The 21,449-nt window shown below is 57.1% G+C and overlaps 2 protein-coding genes and 1 pseudogene across 2 annotated transcripts in view; 2 read left to right on the top strand and 1 right to left on the bottom strand.

Annotated features, from left to right (window-relative positions):
* The first annotated feature begins 229 nt into the window (after positions 1-229).
* LOC137214358 (interferon-inducible GTPase 5-like) lies at positions 230-1,629 on the top strand. Its single transcript, XM_067718010.1, is given in 4 exon segments — positions 230-419; positions 422-1,052; positions 1,054-1,318; positions 1,320-1,629. Coding segments are annotated over 4 exon segments (1,362 nt in total). The 3' UTR covers positions 1,596-1,629.
* Positions 1,630-3,957: 2,328 nt separating this feature from the next.
* On the top strand, positions 3,958-7,105 carry LOC137215496 (interferon-inducible GTPase 5-like; annotated as a pseudogene).
* A 1,937-nt stretch (positions 7,106-9,042) lies between these two features.
* Positions 9,043-21,449, bottom strand: part of SMG9 (SMG9 nonsense mediated mRNA decay factor) — a 19,208-nt gene continuing 6,801 nt past the window's right edge. The window contains exons 6-14 of the mRNA XM_067718009.1: positions 20,855-20,967; positions 18,539-18,650; positions 15,405-15,500; positions 14,917-15,002; positions 12,145-12,251; positions 11,327-11,434; positions 11,028-11,156; positions 10,570-10,714; positions 9,043-9,559 (exon numbers count right to left, since the gene is read on the bottom strand). Coding sequence (XP_067574110.1) covers positions 9,481-9,559; positions 10,570-10,714; positions 11,028-11,156; positions 11,327-11,434; positions 12,145-12,251; positions 14,917-15,002; positions 15,405-15,500; positions 18,539-18,650; positions 20,855-20,967 — 975 coding nt within the window. The 3' untranslated portion in view covers positions 9,043-9,480. The remainder of the gene's footprint in view (positions 9,560-10,569; positions 10,715-11,027; positions 11,157-11,326; positions 11,435-12,144; positions 12,252-14,916; positions 15,003-15,404; positions 15,501-18,538; positions 18,651-20,854; positions 20,968-21,449) is intronic.

Here is a 21,449-nt window from a genome sequence, read left to right as displayed (position 1 = left end):
AGCCCCCTACCTCGTGTCCAAAACGTACCCCGGGTTTTTGAGAAGGAGAGGGTGGCGGGGCTCCAGAGGGACTCCCCTTATATCCTCGGCGTGTCTCTCTCCCTGCCCCACGCCAAGGCCCGGGAGGCGTGAATGGCTCCCTTCTCCCCGCTCCCCCGCAGACGCTGAGGATCACGTGTCCCTCCGAGACTCTCCCCCAGCCCCCACGCCCTCTGAACCGCCGGTCACCATGGCTACTGCGAAGTTGCCAGCGGTGCCCGGGGAGGAGGAGAACACCATCCTCATGGCCAAGGAAGAGTTGGAGGCCCTGCGCACCGCCTTCGAGTCGGGCGACATCCCTCAGGCCGCCTCCTGCCTCCGGGAGTTGCTGGCCTCTTTCGAGAGCACCCGGCTGGAGGTGGGCGTCACAGGCGAGTCCGGGGAGGCAAGTCGTCCCTCATTAATGCCCTCCGTGGCCTGGGTGCCGAGGACCCCGGCGCGGCCCTCACTGGCGTCATAGAGACCACAATGCAGCCCTCGCCCTACCCGCACCCGCAGTTTCCAGACGTGACCCTGTGGGACCTGCCGGGGGCCGGCTCTCCAGGCTGCCCGGCCGACAAGTACCTGAAGCAGGTGGACTTCGGCCGCTATGATTTCTTCCTGCTGGTCTCGCCCCGCCGCTGCGGCGCCGTGGAGACCCGCCTGGCCTCCGAGATCCTGCGCCAGGGCAAACAGTTCTACTTCGTGCGCACGCGCACCCAGCGACCCTCGGGCGTCAGCGAGGCGGCGGCCCTGCAGGAGGTCCGCGAGCACTGCGCCGAGCGGCTGCATGGGGCCGGCGTGAACGACCTGCGCGTCTTCCTCGTGTCCAACCTCTCGCCCGCGCACCACGACTTCCCGCTGCTCGTGTCCGCCTGGGAGCACGATCTGCCCGCGCCCCGTCGCCAGGCCGGCCTGCTGTCGCTGCCCGACATCTTGCTGGAGGCCCTGCGGAAGAAGACGGACATGCTGCAGAAGCAGGTGCTCAAGACGGCCCTGGTGTTGGGCGTCATCCAGGCTCTGCCCGGGCCTGGCCGGCGGCCGCTACGACAATGCACTGCTCGTCCGCTCACTGCGCGGCTACCACCGCAGCTTCGGCCTGGACGACGACTCGGTAGCCAAGCTGGCCGAGCAGGTGGGCAAACAGGCAGGCGATCTGCGCTCGGACATCCTCTCCCCGCTGGCCAACGAGGTCTCGCCCGAGACTGTCCTGCGGCTCTACTCCCAGTCGTCCGACGGTGCCATGAGGGAGGCCGGAGCCTTTGAGAAGGGCATCCCCCTGCTCGGAACGCTGGTGGCCGGGGGGCATCAGCTTCAGCACCGTCTACACCATGCTCCGGGGCTGCCTCAACGAGATGGCCGAGGATGCCCAGCAGGTCCGCATCAAGGCCTTGGAGGAGGAGGGGTCCCAGCCTGAGGTCAGCCTGCAGGCGGCTGGTGACAACGGCATGGAAAAGTGGGGATCCGGGGAGGGGAGCGGCGAGGAAGACCCGCTCTCGACCTGCCAGAAGCTCGGCCTCCTCCTCAAGTACATTCTCCACAGCTGGAAGAAGCGAGATTTGTCGGAAGACAAATGAAAGTGCGGCCCCCAACCCCCTGCCTCACCCACAAACCAAGCCTTATCGAAACCTACCAGCCAGACAAAAAAGGCTGAAAATGAGAGCTGCAGTTGCTGAGGGGCAGGGTGTGGAGGGCTGAGGGTGGCAGGTGGGCCCAAGTCCAGGTCCCGAACATGGGATAGGAACTGACCTTGGGAGGGAGAGGTTCAAGGTATGGACGGGGGGCGGGGGGTCAGGGCTCTTTAATAGTCTCTCTCTCCCTGGTCCCCAAGTGACCATGAGGGATTTGGGGGCGACAGGACAGCCCGGCCTGGATCCAGGACAGGAGCCCACTGTCACCTTGGATGGGTGGCTGAGTGGGCACTGGGGCCTGCAATCTCATGTCCCTTTCTGAGAACCCCAGAGTCCCAAAGGCCTGCTCTGGTGGGAGAGGGGTGGCCAACGCGTGCCCGGGATCGGCACGATGGTGCCTAGCAACTGGGTTAAACAGAGGAGGGGGAGATGGGACATCCTGGGCCAGCCCTGCTGCCTGTGAGTGACGGTGGGGGGGGGGGTGGCAGGGAGAGGGGAGGCCAGGTGGCCACGGGGAACCGTGGGGAACCTGGGGGAACAGAATGAGAGCGGAGGTGGTGAGAGGGCAGGTGGGCAATTCTGTAAGCATGCAAAGAGGGAAGAGGCAGGGGCGCAACCGGCCACCTAGAATGAGTCTCGTTTCAGAAATATGGTGAGTGGGTCCGCGTGTGGATGTGTGTGGCGGTGAGCTTGCTGGTGTATCTGTGATTGGGAGGAATCTTGGTATGTCTCTGTGATTTGGATGCTGTGGTCTAAGATGGTAAATAGTTGGCTGAGACTGGGGTTCCGGGTCTGTGTGTGCGTGGCTGCGTGGCTGGGCGCAGATGTTGGGGATGATGCTGAAAGGCCACGGGTCTGACAGGGAGGGTGCCTGTTGGGATTTCTGCGCGAGGCTTTGAACGACAGAGGGTGTGTAACGCACTGAGTGACGGTATTAGCCTGGCGCAGGAGACCCTGGGAACCCAACTGGTTGGCACATCCTCTGGCTCTGTGCTTGGCTTTTTGGCTGGATGCAGACGGAAATCTGACACCCTTATCTGCTCAAGCCAAAACTCACATGCCGAGTCAAGGGTCATGCATGTTTAAAAACGGACCACCAGAGTGGGGAGCTTGGACAGGACAGGGGTTGCCCCAAGAGCATCTGTGGGCTTGGATGAGGGTCAGGGAAAGGTGGGATTTAGGTGCAGAGAAGGGCGAGTTTCCAGGAATTCAGAAGGCATCTCTGGTGCTGTGAAGCTGGCCTCACTAATACTCCCTGAGGGTGTTCCAGGACCTGGTGATGGTTCTAGCCCCATCTGGGGGCCTCAAACTACCCCTGACTCTGGGAAACAGACTAACAGGGTCCACTTTTACCTGGAGGGTTAATGGCGGTGCCAGTTTTCTTTGCTGAAGAGCTCTGTGCTTTGCAAAAGATTCCCCTCTTCCCAGAAGGCCTCCCATTGGCTCTGCAAGGACTACTTGGGGTTCATGTGGACCTTTTGGCACCAAAGGAGGTGCGAGGGACCATGGTAGGTTCCCTTAGAGGCACAAGAAAGAAGGTCCCTTCCAAATCCATTCTCAAAAACACAGCCCACATCCCTATACCTGTGGACCCTCAGAAATCATCCTAAGCACAGGACTCACCAACCCCAAATGGCTGAGATGGAAAGGTCAGGCCTGCTCTCACCACACTGGGCCTAAGGTTAAGAGAGACAGCCTGGGTGACTTTTGTCTTCTGCTTCCAACTAGTGGCCTCGTCCTGTCCCTTCTGCCTCCACCGTTCCCTTTCCCACCTCCCATCTCAACCCCCAGCCCTTGTTCCAGCTGAGGCCTCCCCCTCCACACCTAGGTCCTGCCCCAGCCCCTCACCTTGTCTCCCAGGCCCCAGTCTAATGCACCGTAAGGCCACGGAGGGTTCGTTTTAAAATTATTTTTATTATTTATTTATTGGCCACGCCACATGGCTTGCAGGATCTTAGTTCCCCAACCAGGGATCGAACCCAGGCCCTCGGCAGTGAAAGCGTGGAGTTCTAACCACTGGACCGTCAGGGTATTCCCAGGAGGGCTCTTTCTAAGGTCCACCTCGGACCCCTCCCTTCCCTGCTCAGAACCCTTCCATGGCTACCCACAGATAAAGATCAAGCCCAGCCCCATGTTCCAAGCCCTTCCCAAGCTGGCCTCTTCCTGAACCTCGCCAGCAGTAAGACCCCGAGTCTTCCTAGAACAGCAGAGCTGGGAGGGCTCGGAGGAGTCATCTCTCCACTCCACAGGTGAGGAAACTGACACCACCACCCCTCACAGAGGGGAAAATGAAGGCTCCAGAGGGGATATGGCTTGCCCCATGTCACCCCACAAGTCCCTGGCACGGTTGGGATTAGACGCCGTCACGCAATCCCAGGATGTGAACGTGGCTGCCCCATCCATCACACCGGTGAGGCCTCGGAGGCCTAGAGGCAGGACGGGGCTTGCCTAGGTGTGCCCTGTGGCTCCCGAGCACATGCACGTACTCAGGAGCCAGGCAACGAGGATGAGTAATGTTTCCACAAATGCACTAGACCCGTCTGTTTTGCTAGTGCTGGAAATGCAGCACTCTTGGCACGTACTGAGGGCTTAGCTGTGCAAAGATTTGTGGGGGGAGGTTGTATGGCTAAAGGATCAGAGGGAGCTGGCCCATATCCTGGTTCTGGTGCAGGCAGTAAGACGTTTAGCAAGGGACCTTTATCTCCCTGAGCCTCAGTTTTCTGCTCTGTAGAATGGGCACTTGATGAAATCATGTATATGGTTAGAACAGTGGCTGGCCCAGAGTAAACATCAAATAAACCTGATCTATGATTACCAGCAATGACGAAGATTCCAGCTCTTAATCACTGCCCTTTATGGTTGATCCCAGTGCCTGGTGCATGGTAAATGCCCCCCAAATTTAAGACTTTGAATTCCAGGACCAAAAGATTTCAGCCCCATTCCCGATATCCCCAGGAATCAGCTGGAGGCCTTGGGCAAGTGATCTATCGTCTCAGTGCCAAATGTGGAGAGGAAGGGAGGGAATCTTTTCTGGCTGTTTTGAGGATTTGATGAGATACTCCAGGAGGAGAAGCTGGTGGTGATGAATAAATGCGAACTTAAATAAAGCACTTAGCACCGGGCCTGGCATCTTGTAACACGCTCAGTGCTATTACTGGTGATGCCGCAAATACTTCAGGCAAGCTGAGGGAAGTAGAGAAGGGAAGGCAACTCAGAGTGAAAATACTCCCTTACCTGTCCTGTCCAAGGTCATCAAGTCCTGAAGACGGAGAGCTGGGGGTCAGGTAGCCCATGGCAAGCAAAGTCTTCCAATCATGCCTCAGCCAGTCCAAGATACTGGAGCTCTCGCAGGGCACCAGGGCTCTGAAGGAGGCGGGGGACCCGCCAGCAGTAGCTGCCACGTTACAATCTACGCTTCATCCTCTGGAGAACGTCGGGCTGGACATTGGTGTTACCGGGGGAACGGACTCAGGCAAGTCGACCTTTGTCAACGCCATCCAGGGGCTGGGGGGGCGAGGACCCCCACCTCGGTCTGCACGGGAGTGGTGGAAATGACCGTGGACCCCACGCCATACCCGCATCCCAAGTACCCCAACATCATCATCTGGGACCTGCTGGGCATAGGCGCACACACCTTCCGGGCTGACAAATACCTCCAGCGGGCGCTGCTGGGCCGGTACGACTTCTTCCTCATCGTTACGTTGGAGAGCTTCGCCGCTGACCATGCCCAGCTGGCCCTTGAGATCCGGGGCGGCGGGGCGAGCGCTTCTACCGCATCCACTCCAAGGTGGATGTGGACGTCGCCGCCTCGTGCAGCCGCCGCCTCAGCTCCTTCTCGGAGGAGAGGGTGCTCATCCAGCCTCGGAACGACTGTGTGCGGAGGCTGGAGGGTGAGGGGCAGGCTCTGGAGGGCTGGATTCGCTCTGGGTTTTTTTGGCCGAGCGTCTTGCGGGATCTTAGTTCCCCAGCCAGGGATTGAACCCGGGCCCTTGGCAGTGAGAGCAGAGTCCTAACCGCAGGACTGCCAGGAAATTCCTATCTATTTCCTTATTTATTTTTTTAATTTTTATTTATTTTGGGGGGGGGGCTGGATTCTTGAGGGCTTGCCTCCCCCTTCCCCTTCATCTTCCCACCAAGGCCCACAGTGGGGTGAGGGGTCGCCCATGGTCACATGGCCCCCATGGTGAAATGCTGCTTACAGCTGCCATTTCAGTCACCTGTGATGGAGACCAGTCACTTGCATTAAGGAAAAAAAAGGGTAGGTACTGGCTTATGTATTGGCCAAGTGAGAGCAGTGCAAATGCTATCCGCCCGTGCCCAGGCGGATGCTGGCAACGCGTCGCGGCCGGCAGCTGTTTCTTGAGGGCTCACCAGCGGCCACGGACCACCTTCACCAGCTCAGTTCACCACCATGCCATCCCTAGGAGGTAGGTTACAAGCATCCCTTGGTTTTACAGGTAAGTACAGGAAAGCCCAGAGAGGTTTGGTAACTAGCCTGATGCCACACAGGGCGTAGGGAGCGAGGCTGGGATCTGAACTCAGGCAGCCTAGCTCCAGGGCTGACGGTCTTAAGCCACATGCTGTGTAGACCCAGCCTGCACCCAGGCAGCTCTCAGGACAGCTGGGTCGGCTTGGCGCGGGGACCCACTGAAAGTGCTTTTGTCTCCTGCAGCGGAGGGCCTCAAGGACCCCAAAGTCTTCCTGCTGTCCATGTTTGAATTGGGCGAGTACGCCTTCCGCCTGCTGGAGGAGTCGACGGTGAGGGGCCTAGAGAGCCACAAGCGGCGCACGTTCTTGGTGGCCCTGCCCAACGAACGTCCCCAAGCCCGTGCTGGAGCGGAAGGCGGCCTCGCTACGGCAGCACATCTGGCTGGTGGCCATGGTGGCCTTCGGGGCCAACCCGAGTCCCGTGCCGGGCGTGCCGGAAGTGGCCTGTGACCTGTGCACACACGCTCACCCACTCCCTGGAGGGCTACCGCCACAGCTTCAGCTTGGACGAGGACTCCCTCGTCAGGCTGGCGGAGCAGATGGGCCGGCCCGTGCACAAGATCCTGGAGGCGCTACAGGGCCCGAAGACCAAGACCACCGAGGCGCTGGTGGCGGCACTGCTGGGCCAGGCCTCCGGGGATGCCTCGGCGTTCAGCCAGGAGCCCCTCAACGTGCCCATCCTGGGCTCCCTGGCCGCCTGCGGACTCTCCTTCGCCACTGTTTACCGATGCTCTGCACCTCCCTGGATGTGGACACCTAGAGCGTGCTGGTTGAGGCCTCCCTCGACAACCCTGAACACAAGCTCCCAGATAAATCCAGTCAAGGATCCCAGCCCTGAGCCTGGGCCAGCTGGAGGTGGCAGTGAGGGGCTGGGAGCACGCAGGCTCCATCTGTGCCCAGGCTGGGTGGCACTGGGGGACGGGAAGGAAGAAACTCAGCAGCAACTCTCCTGTCTGCGCCTGTGTGCTCTCGTGCTTCTGTGCTCTGGGTCTCACGCTCTCGCTGGCATTGCCCCCACCTTCCCTACTCTGGTGAACCCACACACCAACCAGCACTCCCCTGGGAAGCAAGGGGAGGGAACGGCACACGGGAGTGCTAAGTTCTGATAAGGCAGAGAAGAGCCAGCTGTCAGGCTGGAGAGAGTGGCCAGAAAGGTGTCCCCGCAGATCGGGCACGGCGGCAAAGGATGCAGAAGCATTTCCATAAGAGGGCAGTGAACAGCTCTCAAGGGCCTGGGGGGTCATGAAGGGAGGTTCCCGCCTAAGGTCTCAGCCAGTGGTGGCAGGGCCAGAGCCTGCCCTGGGCCTCGTACCTCCCAGACCTGGGGTCTGCAGACTCCCCACTTCTGGCCTGACTGCTTTCTTTACTGACCCCCACTCTACCCTCTTCAGCTGTACTTTTTTTCTCAAAAGACCCCGGGATTCCCATGACCTGGACACCAGGACTGTATACAGGGTATGTCAGAGGGCAGGGGGAAGCCAGGGAGACCAAAGTGGCATGGGGGGTGGTGGACTGACCAGATCAGCTGGTTGGACTGGAACCAACTGCTTTACTGAAGGGTGGAGTGGTATGATTTGAGGGCCAGGACTAGTTTGGGATTAGGGTGTGGTGAACAGACCAATCTAGAGACATACTTTGGGAAACACTAAACTAGGATGATGTACCATATTTAACTGAGCAGGTGAGGATAGGTACTACATTGAACTGTATGGTGTACTTAATTGAGGGTAGGTTCTGGATTAAAGGGAGGGACCATTTCTCAGCAAGAGCAGTTGAGGTTTAGAGAGGAAGGAAGCCACCATGTGTAAGGGTAACATCATGTGTAAGGATAACATATGAGTATTTGAACAAGGGTAGAACCTGTTTTGACTAAGGGGAAGTACAGTTGGCCCTCTGTATCCGAGGGTTCCACATCCGTGGATTCAACCAACCTTGGATTGAAAATATTTGAAAAAAAAATTCCACAAAGTTCCAAAAAGTAAAACTTGACTTTTCCAAGTGCTGGCAACTATCTACATACCATTTACGTTGTATTTACAACTATTTACACAGCACTGACTGGTGGATTAGGCTTTTTTGTTTGTTTGTTTGTTTTTGCGGTACGCGGGCCTCTCACTGTCGTGGCCTCTCCCGTTGTGGAGCACAGGCTCCAGACGCGCAGGCTCAGTGGCCATGGCTCACGGGCCCAGCCGCTCCGCGGCATGTGGGATCTTCCCGGACCGGGGCACGAACCCGCGTCCCCTGCATTGGCAGGCGGACTCTAAACCACTGCGCCACCAGGGAAGCCCGGCAGGTGGATTCTTAACCACTGCGCCACCAGGGAAGCCCATGGATTAGGTTTTTTAACCAGTCTAGAAGATGACTTACAGTAGATGGAAGGATGTGCGTAGGTTACATGCAAATACTGTGCTGTTTAATATACGGGACTTGAGCATCTAAGGATTTTGGTATCTACGGGGGGTCCTGGAACCAATCCCTTGTGGATACCGAGTGACAGTATACTATATTGACTAATTGTATTTAACTAAGGACGTGTTCTGTTTTTTAACGAATTGAGTTAGGCATTGCATTTAACTAGGCATTTCACCAAAGGGAAGGCACCGTCTTCAAGTGAGCAGAAAACGAGGGCCCTGTACCTTCCTCTCCATGGCACACAGAGACAGGAGGCTTGATATCACCCCAGGAAATAGAATACCCCTTTCTAGAGGCTTCCTCCATAGCAAAGACTGGTCTTTAACTACCCCTGGCAACTCTCTGACCTACAGTGGATGTGCCCACGGGAAGTTCATTCAGGCTCCAATGGGAGGCCATGGCTAACCTGCCCCCAAGGGCTGGGACCCAGAACTGGGGGGATTCCCAGGACAGCACACTGGGGAGGGGGAAGAAGATGAGCGCCAGAACAGGCTTGCATGACTGTTTTTATTCCAGCCACCAGATCTGCCCCAATAAAGAGCTCCCAGACCCTGCCTCACCTTCCAGGCAGGGGCCTGGAGTCAGGGCAGAGGGACCTGCTGCTCCTGTCCCTGCAGAAGGAGGCCGACACGGAGTCTGGGCTTCCTGGTGACCACTCAGGCTCCTCCCGCCGCCTGTCCCTGTGGGGGCTGATGATGGGCTACCTCGTCCAGGCTGGGGGCGGGATCTCAAAGTCACCCCCTGAACAACGCTCCCTTGAGGATGGGGGACCGGCCCTGGACACCTCGTGTCTCCGGGTGAGGAAGTCACGGTCCCTTGTCCATCAGGTCTGCTGCCGCTCTCCGCCCCGCGGGGAGAGGACGTGGGTGCCCCTCGCCACCCACTGGGGGCCCGGAAGGGGGTTCTCTGCGAGCCGTTCCTCCCCTTGGCCTCAGGCCAGCAGGCGGCTGTACTCGGCCAGGGCGGAGGACTTTTTCACCCCGTCCCAGATCCGGGCGGCGTAGTGGAACCTGTGAGGGGAGGTCAACAGTCAGAGCTGCCCTGGCTGTGGCCCCCTCATGACCGTAACGCCTGGGATACAGGGAAGATGCCAACGCCGATGCTAGGTGACCTGATCCCCTCACCTCCCCCAGGGGAAGCGAAGGTGAAGTCCTCGAGCGCCCACCTCTGGGCCCAAACTGCTTCCCGTTCCACTCAGTGCTGGCCTTTGTGGGTAGGGGTCTATCTCTATATCCCTCCAGAGTCTTGTGATGATCAGAAACGTCTAGCAGCTGCATAACCCCCCACCTCCCAAATTCTCCCCTCCCCGCTGGGCCCTGGTTTAGACCAAAGAGAGAAACAGAGCTCCAGAGTGGCTTCCTGCTGTGTCTGCACTCCCTGCCCCTTCTGCCCACAGCCGACTGCAGACAGACCCAGGGGAGCCAAGCTGCAGCTACTTCTCAAGTTTCTGTTTCTCTGGAAAATGAGATGAGGCAGCCCCGGGTCTGTGGCAGCACTGCTGTGGGCTCTGGGCATAGAGAGCCACGTAGAGTCGGGGCTGGGGAGGCAGCGCAGGGCTTTGTGAAGGAAGGTGGAGAAAGCCAGAGGCAGAGGCTCCCAGTGGAGGGGGCTAGTCGGGGGAGGGGGGGCCTGGAGAACGCGGCTCCCGTGGTTCCCGACAGCTTTCCGCTTTCCTCTCCGGTGCAGCTATGCTCTCTGCACTCAGGGCCTCAGAATAAATCTTTAAACTTGACTGGGCTCACTGGCCCTACTCCTTGCAGTCAAGGGACACCCAACCACAGTGCATGACCTTGCCACGTGACACTTCCTTCTCTGAGGCTGAACCTCCCCACTAGTAAAACTGGTGACAAGATCTACACCCTCCCGGCTGATTGGGATTCAAAATCCCATGGAACGGCAACAAGATGGTAGCACTCATCAGTGCTCCAGGAAGGGAAGCTGAGGTGTGGAGAGACCTCCGAGACCCTCAACACGCTGGAGGTGGGGCCCTCACACTGACTCCTCTGCCGAGCGCTCTCACCAGTTCTTCTCGGTGAGGATCGTGTGTGACAGCTGCGGCCGGGCCATGGACATCACTTGGCTCCGGAGCTTGCTCACCAAGGACTGGAAGCTGGGGTGGCCTCGGTACCCAGGGAGCAGGGAGAAGAGGGGGCTGGAACTGGGTCCTGGAAAGTCAGAAGTTAGGAGGGGAGGCGAAGGGGGACAGCCCGCCGAGAGAGGCCCTTCGTCCCCGTCAACAGCATCCTGGCCTGCCAGGAGCGCCTGAGTTCAGCCCCGGACCAGGTCCCCCCGTCCTTCCGTGACTCGGAAACGTGCTCCCACGGAAGGAAGGGTCTGAGCACCTTAGGGACAGGCTTGAGTCTCCCCTCAGACCAGGGCGGGTCCCTGTCACCCCCAGACCGGGGCAGCCTGTGTCTCCCTCTAACCAGGTGGGCCGTGTCTCCCTACGGACCAGATCCCCTCGAGGCGGAACCGTACCTGCTCTTGGGGGGGTTTCACTCTCTGCCTCGCTGTCCATGAAGGGCATCAGGAACAGATTGACCTCGGAGTCCAGGAAGTCGGGTGGGAGCCCAGGGAAGACGTTGCACTGTAACATGGACAGCGTACCTGGCGGAGGGAACCCGTGAGGCTGCAGGCACAGTGCTGCAGGGCCGGGGGAGGTATGCGCAGGGTGGTCAAGCTGGGGTCAGGGGATGGGTCTGGGGGCCGGGGCTTTGGGACTGGATTGGGAGCCAGAAGGCCACTGGCCAGCTTGGGGGGGGCTGGGGGACCCTCACCCTTGTACCGCAGGTGGGAGTGGGCCATGAGCTGGTCAATCATCAGGTGCATCTGCCGCAGCTTCCGAGGGCAGAAGTCCTCCCGGCGAGCTTTGTTCTGCAGGAAGACTGCGGGTGGGAGGAGACGGGGAGCTCGCGCTCGCCACTGCCACTCGCCACTCGCCACTCAGACTCCCCTTCTCACACCAAAGACCAGCCCTGCCCCTGAGTTCAGATCACTTGTATTTACATGATAAGTAACTTCCCTTTAGTACCAGGCCCTGTGCTGGGCAGCGCTGGGGACCCAGAGAAATGAGTCAGTCTGTTTCTGCCCTCAGGAAGTCCCCAGTCTGATGGCCACCTGCTCAGGAGCCTGGCAGAAAGACCAGGGGCTGGGCCAGGTGGAGGAAGCAGGGAAGACCCTGCCTGGGGTGTCATAAACGAGCCGGATCTTTGCAGAGGAGCAGTGCGTCAGAGCGCAGGGCAAGGACAGAGCGGACCAAGGATGCGCGAGTAGGGGCCCAAGCAGGGTGAACAGGGTGCGTGGCGCCACTGGGGCCGACGCCACACTCCCTGAGCCCCGTGCCATGGACCCAGAAGCAGGCAGACTAGGGTGCTGCCCCCAAGGGGCTCCCATTCTGATCGAGGGGCCAGAGCTGGACTCGGGGGTCACGCCCTGATGGCCAGGGGGACCCTCAGAGGAAGTGGCAGCTAATCCTTTTTGACTCTCCTCACAAGCCCCACAGGTGCTCCTCCCAGCGCCCCCTCCGCAGAGTACTCCCGGTTTCCACCCCCCACTCTCCCCTGCCCACCAGTGCAGCCCCCGGAATGCCTCTCACCCAGGTGGGGGTAGTACTCAGTGCCTTCATCGGAGCCTGACGAGCTGCTGGACTCATGGCTGGGGGACGGGGTGGAGGGCTTCACCATCTCTGCTGTCTGGAGGAACCTTGGGGTTTGGGGTGACAGGTTGGTGCTCTGCTGCCAGCCCCCCCATATCCCACAGCCTGGGGAAGGAGGGGGCTCCCTTCACGGATCTGATTAAAGCTACAGCCACACTCAGAAAAATGCCACATACACACCGTATTCCTCACACAGTTTTAGGGAACCCAGAGACAACCCTCTCAGACACTGATCCCTGGACCCATGTCAACACGTATGTATTTTTTTAACGAGTTTATGCCATCAAGAAAAGTACTTTACTTTTTAGAGGAGTTTTAAGTTCATAGCAAAACTGAGTGGAAAGCAAAGAGAATTCCCACGGACCCTCCCCCCCGCCCCCAACACACAGCCTTCCCGCTTGGCAACATTCCCATGATCCTCCAGTGACACACCGTTGCCACCCGACGTCCGTGGCTTACATTAGGGCTCCCTCCTGGTGGTGTATGCTCTATGGGTTTTGACAAAAACCACATAAATCCACCACTTGTATCACACGAGTAGTTTCGGGGCCCAGAAATCCTCTCTGCTCCACCTATTCACCCCTCCCTCCCCCTCCCAACCCTGGCAGCCACTGATATTTTTACTGGTCTCCATAGTTTTGCCTTTTCCAGAACGTCACAGAGTTGGAGTCATACAGTATGAAGCCTTTTCAAATTGGCTTCTTTCACTTAATAATCTCCATTTGAGGCTCCTCCATTGTCTTCCATGGCAGGACAGCGCATCTCTTTTTAACACCGAATAATATGCCATCGTGTGGATGTACCACAACTTATTTATCCGTTTATCTACCAAAGGACATCTTGGCTGCCCCCGGTTTTGGCAATTATGAATAAAGCTGTGCAGGTTTTTGTATGGATATAAGTTTCCAGTTTATGCTATTTTAAAGTAATTCTTCCAAATATATAAAAGTATATATAAAAGTAAATAAAATAAACCTGAGATAAGGGCTAACGGGATCTGATAAACTATGGCCCTTCTCCTCGTACAGACACGTACACAAAGCAATCTGGAGTGACTGGGGGGGGGGCGGGAAGGGACGACAGAGTGGAAGCTTCCCTCAGACCAGCCCGGGGTCCCTGATCTCAGGACTCAGCTGAGGGGGCCGCAGGGCAAAAGCGCCTCTGAGCCTATAACCAGCTACTATGCGCCCAGATTGCACTGGCACCTCCCTTCCAGGCCATCCCTAAATCGGCCACAAATATGGTATCCACAATTTCCAGGGATTCACCTGCTCTGGGGAGGCCACCTGTAGACTCTGGCTTAAAACCGAGGCTCTGCAAGGGCCAGCCTGAGGCCACACCCCACCACAATGTGACCTCCACAGGGCAGCCTGTGTTACCTGTTTGTTCACACCTGTATCCCCAGAGCCCAGGACAGAGACCAGCCTATGTAAATGCCCAATATATTTGTCTTTTGAATGAATTCCAACAGACGACGGTGGTAGGAGGGGGTGTTTCAGAATGAAGTCACTTAGATCTGGTCACAACAGCCGGCTCCCCCAGCAGCTTGTTTTTTTACTGTTGGCCAGACCCTCAGCTCCCACCCACCCCCAGAGTTACTAACACAAACCTTAAGCTCCCACTTAATCTACTGCTTACTAGGCACCAGGTGCTGTGCTGAATGCTTTACATTCTTTAACTCACTTCATCTGCAGGACACCGTTTGCCTATGAGGAAGTGTGGAAAAAGCAACCGCTCGCCTAACAAGTACTGGGATTCAAACACAGGGCTGCCTGACTCCGGAGACATCTGCTTCCTTCAGCTCGGCTCTCCCCTCCCCACAAGCTCCCGTTCCTTCCATCTGTCTGTCTGGGCCCCGTGCCCAGGGCTGCTGGCCTCCCCACAGCTACCTCCTGGGGCCTGAGGCCAAGAGGATCGGAGCCAGTCCTATCTGGGGGCATTTCTGGAACCTCCAGCTGCTTCAGGCAGTACTCCTGCCAGATCCTGACTCCCTCCCTTCCCTGCCCACCAGGGACCCGCGGGAATGGCACCTACGCCTGGAGATGGACCACAAGGCTCTAAGGAGCAGTTCCTCAGCGTGCTATTTATTCAACAAACTTGTTAAATATCCACCTTGTGCCAGGCACTGTGTGAGCCACTGGGGCTTACATTCTAACGAGGGAGAGACAAGACCATAAAAAGGTCCACACCATCCTGTCAGGGAGTGATACGTGCAGTGAAGGAGAACACAGCAGGGTAAGAGCGGGAGAGTCACAGGAGAGGCAGTTAGCAGGTTGGGGAGGCCTCAGGGGCACGTGAAGGGCATGAGGGAGGGGGCCTGGCAGCCGCGGGGAGAGTGTTTCCAGCCGAGAGGTGAGGCGTGCAGAGGTCCTAAGCGCCACGAGGGACAGCCGTGGGGCCACCACACTTCTGATGGAAGGAGTGAGGCAAGTGCTGGGGGAGGTCGGGGCGGTGACCGGGACCACATCACGTAGAACCCTGTTAGCCATGCATGGGGAGGACCCTGAATTTTACTCTGAGTGATGTGCACAGTCCGTGGAGGGTGGTAAGTGTGTATGTGTGCTGAGAGAGGATTAGGTGGCAGTGATCCTCTCCAACTCACGTTTTCAAAGGGTCCCTGTGGCTGCCGTGTGGAAGTGGTGAGAGCTGTGCAAGTGGCTGAGTCTCGGGGCCCCCGTCCCTAGCCTGGCTCCGCTCCCGACAGCGCCTCACCTGTACAGGCTGAGGTCCGTGAACCAGTCCTGGACGACAATCACCACGTGGCAGACAGTGAAGAGGAAGGCAGCGATCTGGAGTGACTGAGGGGGGCAGGAAGGGACGACAGAGTTGAAGCTTCCCTCAGCCCAGACTGAGGTCCCTGATCTCAGGACTCAGCTGAGGGGGCCGCAGGGCAAAAGCGCCTCTGAGCCTATAAGCACCTACTATGCGCCCAGATTGCACGGGCACCTCCCTTCCAGGCCATCCCTAAAATGGGCCAGGTGGCAATGATCAGCCCCTTTTTACACAGGCGGATACGGAGGCTTGAAGGGGGGATGATTTTGCCGAGAGGCAGAGCCAGGGGCTGAGTCAGGTCTGACTCTTGGTGCCGTCCTCTCCCTCCAGCTCTGGGGTACCCAGGGCTCTTATGAAGCAGAAACTAGCCTAACCCGTATCCACTAGCGCTCCATCCTGGACCACCAGGCCTGGCTCGGCCCCCTCACCTGCATCTCCACGTAGGTGTGGGGCAGGCTGTACTCTGGAGGCAGCTTGCGGTCGTTGTTGATGAGGTGGTCCAAGATGGAGGGGCTCAGGATGGGCTGGAGCAGGAAGACAGCAAGGTGTCAGGGAAGGGCCGCGGGTCAGGATCCCAGGGGACACGGCCACCAAGTTCCACCCGATGACTGCAGATACATCACCTCTCAGGACAAAATAATGTCAGATACACGGGCAGTTTCTAATTAGGAAAGAACTAGTCAGTGAGAGGAGGTGACAGAAAAAGAGTTTCAAAGCCGACACACTTTCCCCAGCCCTCTCACAAGTCCCCACTGCTCCCAAGTGCTGCGTGCCCCAGAAGAGCGCTCCTAGTGCTGGAAAATCGAACATCCACTTGAATGAGTCATGTCCCTGCGACACCCTTATTTTGTTGTTTCAAATGCTGTCAGGCCTTCCCTGGTGGCGCAGTGGTTGAGAGTCCGCCTGCTGATGCAGGGGACAGGGGTTCTTGCCCTGGTCCGGGAGGATCCCACATGCCGCGGAACGGCTAGGCCCGTGAGCCATGGCCGCTGAGTCTGCGCGTCTGGAGCCTGTGCTCCGCAACGGGAGAGGCCCCAACAGTGAGAGGCCCGTGTACCGCAAAAAAAAAAAAAAAAAAAAGTATCAAATGCTTTCAAAACTTCACTAGGATAATCACTCAGGTCAAATAACAATGGTTAATGTGAAGACTAGTGAGGATTTAAAAGGCTGCATCAGGGCTTCCTTGGTGGCACAGTTGTTAAGAATCCACCTGCCAGTACAGGGGACACGGGTTTGAGCCCTGGTCTGGGAAGATCCCACATACCGTGGAGCCACTAAGCCCGTGTGCCACTACTACTGAGCCTGAGTGCTGCAACTACTGAAGCCTGCACGCCTAGAGCCCGTGCTCCACAACGAGAAGCCACCGCAATGAGAAGCCCACGCACCGCAACGAAGAGTAGCCCCCGCTCGCTGCAACTAGAGAAACCCAGCACGAAGCAACTAAGACCCAACACAGCCAAAACAAACAAACAAACAAACAAAGAACTGCATCAGTGGGTGTAAAAGAGTCATCTGTGAACTCATCACCTTTTCTTAAAGGAACATCCCACTAAAAATACAAGAGGTTAAATTAGTGGATCATCTATCCACTTCTTCCTGCCCTGGATGGAATTAACTTTAAGAAAGAGGCTTGGGGCTTCCCTGGTGGCGCAGTGGTTGGGAGTCCACCTGCTGATGCAGGGGACACGGGTTTGTGCCCCGGTCCGGGAAGATCCCACATGCTGCGGAGCGGCTGGGCCCCTGAGCCATGGCCGCTGAGCCTGCGCGTCCGGAGCCTGTGCTCCGCAACGGGAGAGGCCGTGGCAGTGAGAGGCTCGCGTACCGCAAAAAAAAAAAAGAAGAGGCTTTCCTCTTTCCTCTTTCGTCAATCCAATGGCTCACTTTCTAAAACCCCAAACACTGCAGTGTTCCATTCTGTCTTTTTTCATTCATTCATTCATTCATTCATTTATTGCTTGCTTGTTTGCTTGCTGCATTGGGTCTTCATTGCTGCTCGTGGGCTTTCTCTAGTTGCGGCGAGCGGGGGCTACTCTTCCTTGTGGTGCGCGGGCTTCTCGTTGTGGTGGCTTCCTTGTGAAGCACGGGCTCTAGCTGCAAGGGCTTCAGTAGTTGTGGCTCGCAGGCTCTAGAGCACAGGTTCAGTAGTGTGGCACATGGGCTCAGTAGTTGTGGCTCGAGGGCTATAGAGCACAGGCTCAGTAGTTGTGGCGCACGGGCTTAGTTGCTCCACGGCATGTGGGATCTTCCTGGACTGGGGCTCGAACCTCTGTCCCCTGCACTGGCAGGCGGATTCTTAACCACTGCACCACCAGGGAAGTCCCTTCCATTCTGTCTTGTTCTAACTTCTGCTCTGCCCCATGGGGGCCCCGGACCAGCCCGCAGCTGGTTCAGCTCGGCACAAGGTCTCGGTGGTCTTGTCACAGGGCCTGGCACACAGGTCTCACACCACATTTGTGGAAGGTTTTCCACCCATCAATGTGTACGGTGGCCAGAATTTTGTTCCACTAACATTCATTGAGCATCAGCTGTGGGCCAGGCCTCTCCCTGAGGAGCTGCAGACCGGATAGGAGCGGGCACAGAATGCAAGAACCAGATTGTGGTAAGCCACGTGCTGCGCTGGGAGGTGCACATGGGTGCACATGGGCACCGGTGGGCGCTCAGAGGAGGGGGAGGCTTCCGGGAGGAGGCAATGCCCCTGTGGAGTCTTCAGGGAGGAGAAGGCAACAGCCAAGCAACAAAGCAAGGGGAGAGAGAATGTTCTAATGGTGACGATGCTGACAGCCAAGAGTACTGAGAACCCACTTCATGCCAGGACTTCACCTGTGTTAATTCACTGACACCTCACAGAAACCCCACGAGGGAGGCAATGTTGTTTTTCCCACTTAAGAAAACCGAGGAGTGGAAACGTTAAACAACTTGGCCAAGGTCGCAGAGCTCAGGAGCGAGACTATGGCAAGGCTTGGAGGTGTGTATGGTGGGGCCGGTGTCTACATCAGAGAGGGGAGTCCAGGGAGTCTGACAGGCGAGCCGCACAGGCCCCGGCTGCCTAGCTAAGGAACAGGGATCTTGGAGAAGCTGAGGAAAGCTGCCAGGTAACGCAGGACAGGCCAGCTCTTGTGACAGTGAGGCGCCTGAAGGCTCGCCACGCACCATCCCGTGCCCAGCACTCTGCCTGGACTGTTCCACTGACTCCCTGCAACCCTCCTATGAAGCTGAGAAAACTATCACCCCCATTTACAGATGAAAAAATGGAGGTGGGGGGGTTAAAACTTACTTAAAGGCCAGCTCTGGCTGTAGACTGACTCCAGGGCCCACACTTCCAACTGCTATGCTATAAGATTCTTTAGGCTCCTGTGTACACGGATGGATGGGAGTGGAGAGGGGGTGAAATCTGACAAGAAGAGACTAAGGGCCAAAAAGAGACACAACTTGCCCAAAGGCACTAGCATGTCCGTGGCTTGGCCGAAGCCCCATGGAATCCAAGCAAGGTTCTGGCTTAAACACATTTGGGGATGAAGCTGAGTGCTGCACGCAGCAGGGTGGGGTGAGTGGGGGTCAGCACCTGCGTGTCCAGGAAAACGATCCGCTCCTGGGTAATGAAGAAGTCAATGCCACTGGTCTGGTTGCCCCCTCGTTCCTTCATTTCGGCGCTCTGGGCCCGGAAGACATAGGCCCTGTGGAAAGGAGCAGGTGGGGGCATTAGAGGTCAAGTTCTTGGCCTTTGCCGCCTCCAGAGTGTGGCCCTGTGAGTGAGACCATGAGATGTGATTCCCCGCCTGCCCGCAAAGCCTTCCATTCATGGCCCCTGCTGCCTAGGGGGCTGTGTTTTATATCACATGACTTCATCCCTACCCCTACCCATAGGTAGACCTGTTAAGTCTTAACAAAATCAATAGACTGAGGTGTTTAAGAGCAAGGACTTTGCTGCACTGCTGGGATTCAAACCCCAGCTCTGCCTCTTCCTGGCTGTGTGGCTTTGAATAAGTTCCTTAATCTCTTTCTCCTCGGTTTCCTCGTCTGTAAAATGGGGACAACAATAGTCTCAATCTCTCAGAGTGACTGTGAGGTTAATATACATAAAGCGCTTAAAAGAGTGCCTGATACACGATGATATAAAATAGCTAGCTATTAATTATCAAGTGTACCTGCCATGTGCCAGGTATGGGACACACAGCACTGAATACTCTCCACCCCATGGTGAGAGGGTGCGGGGCATCCAGGCTCCCAGTTCTTGCCCTGACTGGAGCGCTTTCCCTGCTCCCCCTCCTCAGCGTCTGCTTGTTCTCAAATGGCCCCTTGACCAGCTGATTTATACAGGAACCTGGCCCCAGCCACCTCCCCATAACCCCTTCCTGTTTGATTATCATCTTCTAATGTGCTTGTTTACTAGCTCCCCATTAAAATGCAAGCCCCACGGGGACAGAGATTTTTGCCACTTTTGTTTACTGTTGTAGCCCCAGCACCCAGGACAGGGCCTAGCCCGTGGTAAACACCCAATAAATATTTGTTGAACTGAAGCAGGGAGACCAGTTAGGAGGCTCCTGGCCTCCTCCAGGGGAGATGGCAGTGGCCTGGACCAGGAGATGGGCGTGGAGGAGAGGAGCAGATGAATTCTCAAGATAATTAGGAGGTAAAACTTATGAGACCTGGTGACAAGAGTTGGTACCAACGTCTGCCATGTCACAGGCGGACCTGCCTCAGAAGGACACATTAGGCCGACAGGATTCTAGCTCAAGTATCTGAGCCGACGGCCACAGGGAAGTTTTGCTAGTTGGGGGTGGAAGCTGAGATGGAAAGGATGCCGGCCAAGAGAGCTGCAGCTGTGCCAGAGCGGGGCCCAGCTGAGCTGAGGTCATGAGTGAGCAGAGAAGAGTGGGGACGGAGCCGACCTGGGAGGCGGGGCACCGCAGCTCGGGGTCTGGTGATGTACGTTCTCACCACAGGGGTTCTTAACCTGTTCCGGGTTTCCCTCAGGCCCCTCTGAGAGCTGGTGGGAACTATGGACACTGTCCCTAGAAGAGAAGCCTGACTGTAAATGTGTGTAGAATCCTGCATATACCGTTCGGGGGTTCATGGACCCCTGAGGCCCATCCATGGTGTCCAGGGTGACATCACCGACTTTATAAAAACCAAACTCCTATGCTTTAAGATAACCCTAAGTGGCCACAACCCCTGCTCACCCCCCATCTTGATTCTTCCCTAATTAGACTGTCTGTGTTCCCTACCTGACTCCCCAATCCCTGCCTTTCCCTCTTTCCTTCCCTGCCCTCAGTTTGGGGCTCTAGTGCTCAAGCTCCCTCCTCCCCCAAAGGACTCCCTCCTTTACCTTCACAATCATACCCTGTCCTTACTCAGCAAGGCAGGACTGAGGCTGGTCTAGAACCCACGCCCTTCACCCAGGTCTCCTGTCCCAGTGTTTCCCAGGCCACATCAGCCACATCCTGTGAGCACTCGCTCTGTGCCAAGTTCTTGTTAACTTTTGCCTTCCCGATCTTGTCTCATCCTCCAAAAATGCACTTTACAGATGAGAAAGTGAGATACCAGGAGGTGAAGGGACCTGCCCAAGACCAGCCAGCTGGTGAGCGGCAGGGCTGAGACTGGGGTGAACCTAAATCCAAAGACTTAACGGATGCGCCATGCCAGCTCCTGGCTGGTCCTGTCCATTTGCTGGAACGAGGAAGGGAGGGAGGGAGGGAGGTACAGGATTGGTGTCCTTGGAGCTACACGAAAGTTTGGTCCAGACTGGTCACCATCCTCATCTGACAGAGACATTGAGGTCAAGGTAGGGGAACACCAAACACCACCTGCAATATCCAGGCCCACCCTCCCCTGACCTAGGTGGGTGCCACCTCCCTTGCAGACCCAACGTCCCCCTCACCTCTGGTCCTCCTCAGGAGTGTTGGCTGACAACAACGACATAACCATGGACTTGCCTGTCCCCTGGAGGCCCAGGACACCAACCACCAAGACATCAGTCTGATCCAACAGGTACTGCGGGAAGAGGCAGGAATGAGACCCTCAAAAATCTGTCGGTTGATGGAGTGGGAGTGAGGAAGGGGCCCTAAAGACTTCCATGGCTCGCCCACCTACCTTCTCAGATATAAAGAAAAACGTTTGTGCTCCAAATCCCCTCAACTGGGCAAAGGGCGGGGGAAGGGGGGTATATGGAACGTTCTGGGCACAAAGAACAGCATTTGTGAGAGCTCCAATGCAGAAAAGAGCCTCCCTGGTCAAGAAGGTACTAGGAAGTCAGAGTGGCTGGAACACAGAGGAAAAGGGGCGCCTGACTTTGGGGAGAAGGGGAGAGGCATAGGAACAAAAGGATGGGTGGAAGAAGCCAGGACTGGGTAACTGAGGGCCACTGGAGCAGACTCCTGGGAGGCTTTGGGCTTCAGGCAGGTTGGGAAAACATGGGAAAGCGTGATAAAGGCAGCAGTAAGCAGGAAGGGGAGACCAGCCCGTCCTGGCTCTGT

The sequence above is a fragment of the Pseudorca crassidens genome, chromosome 20 (assembly GCF_039906515.1).
Source record: "Pseudorca crassidens isolate mPseCra1 chromosome 20, mPseCra1.hap1, whole genome shotgun sequence".
NCBI lineage: Eukaryota > Metazoa > Chordata > Mammalia > Artiodactyla > Delphinidae > Pseudorca > Pseudorca crassidens.
Note: the sequence above shows the minus strand (reverse complement) of the source record. Positions and strands in the feature narration are given on the sequence as shown.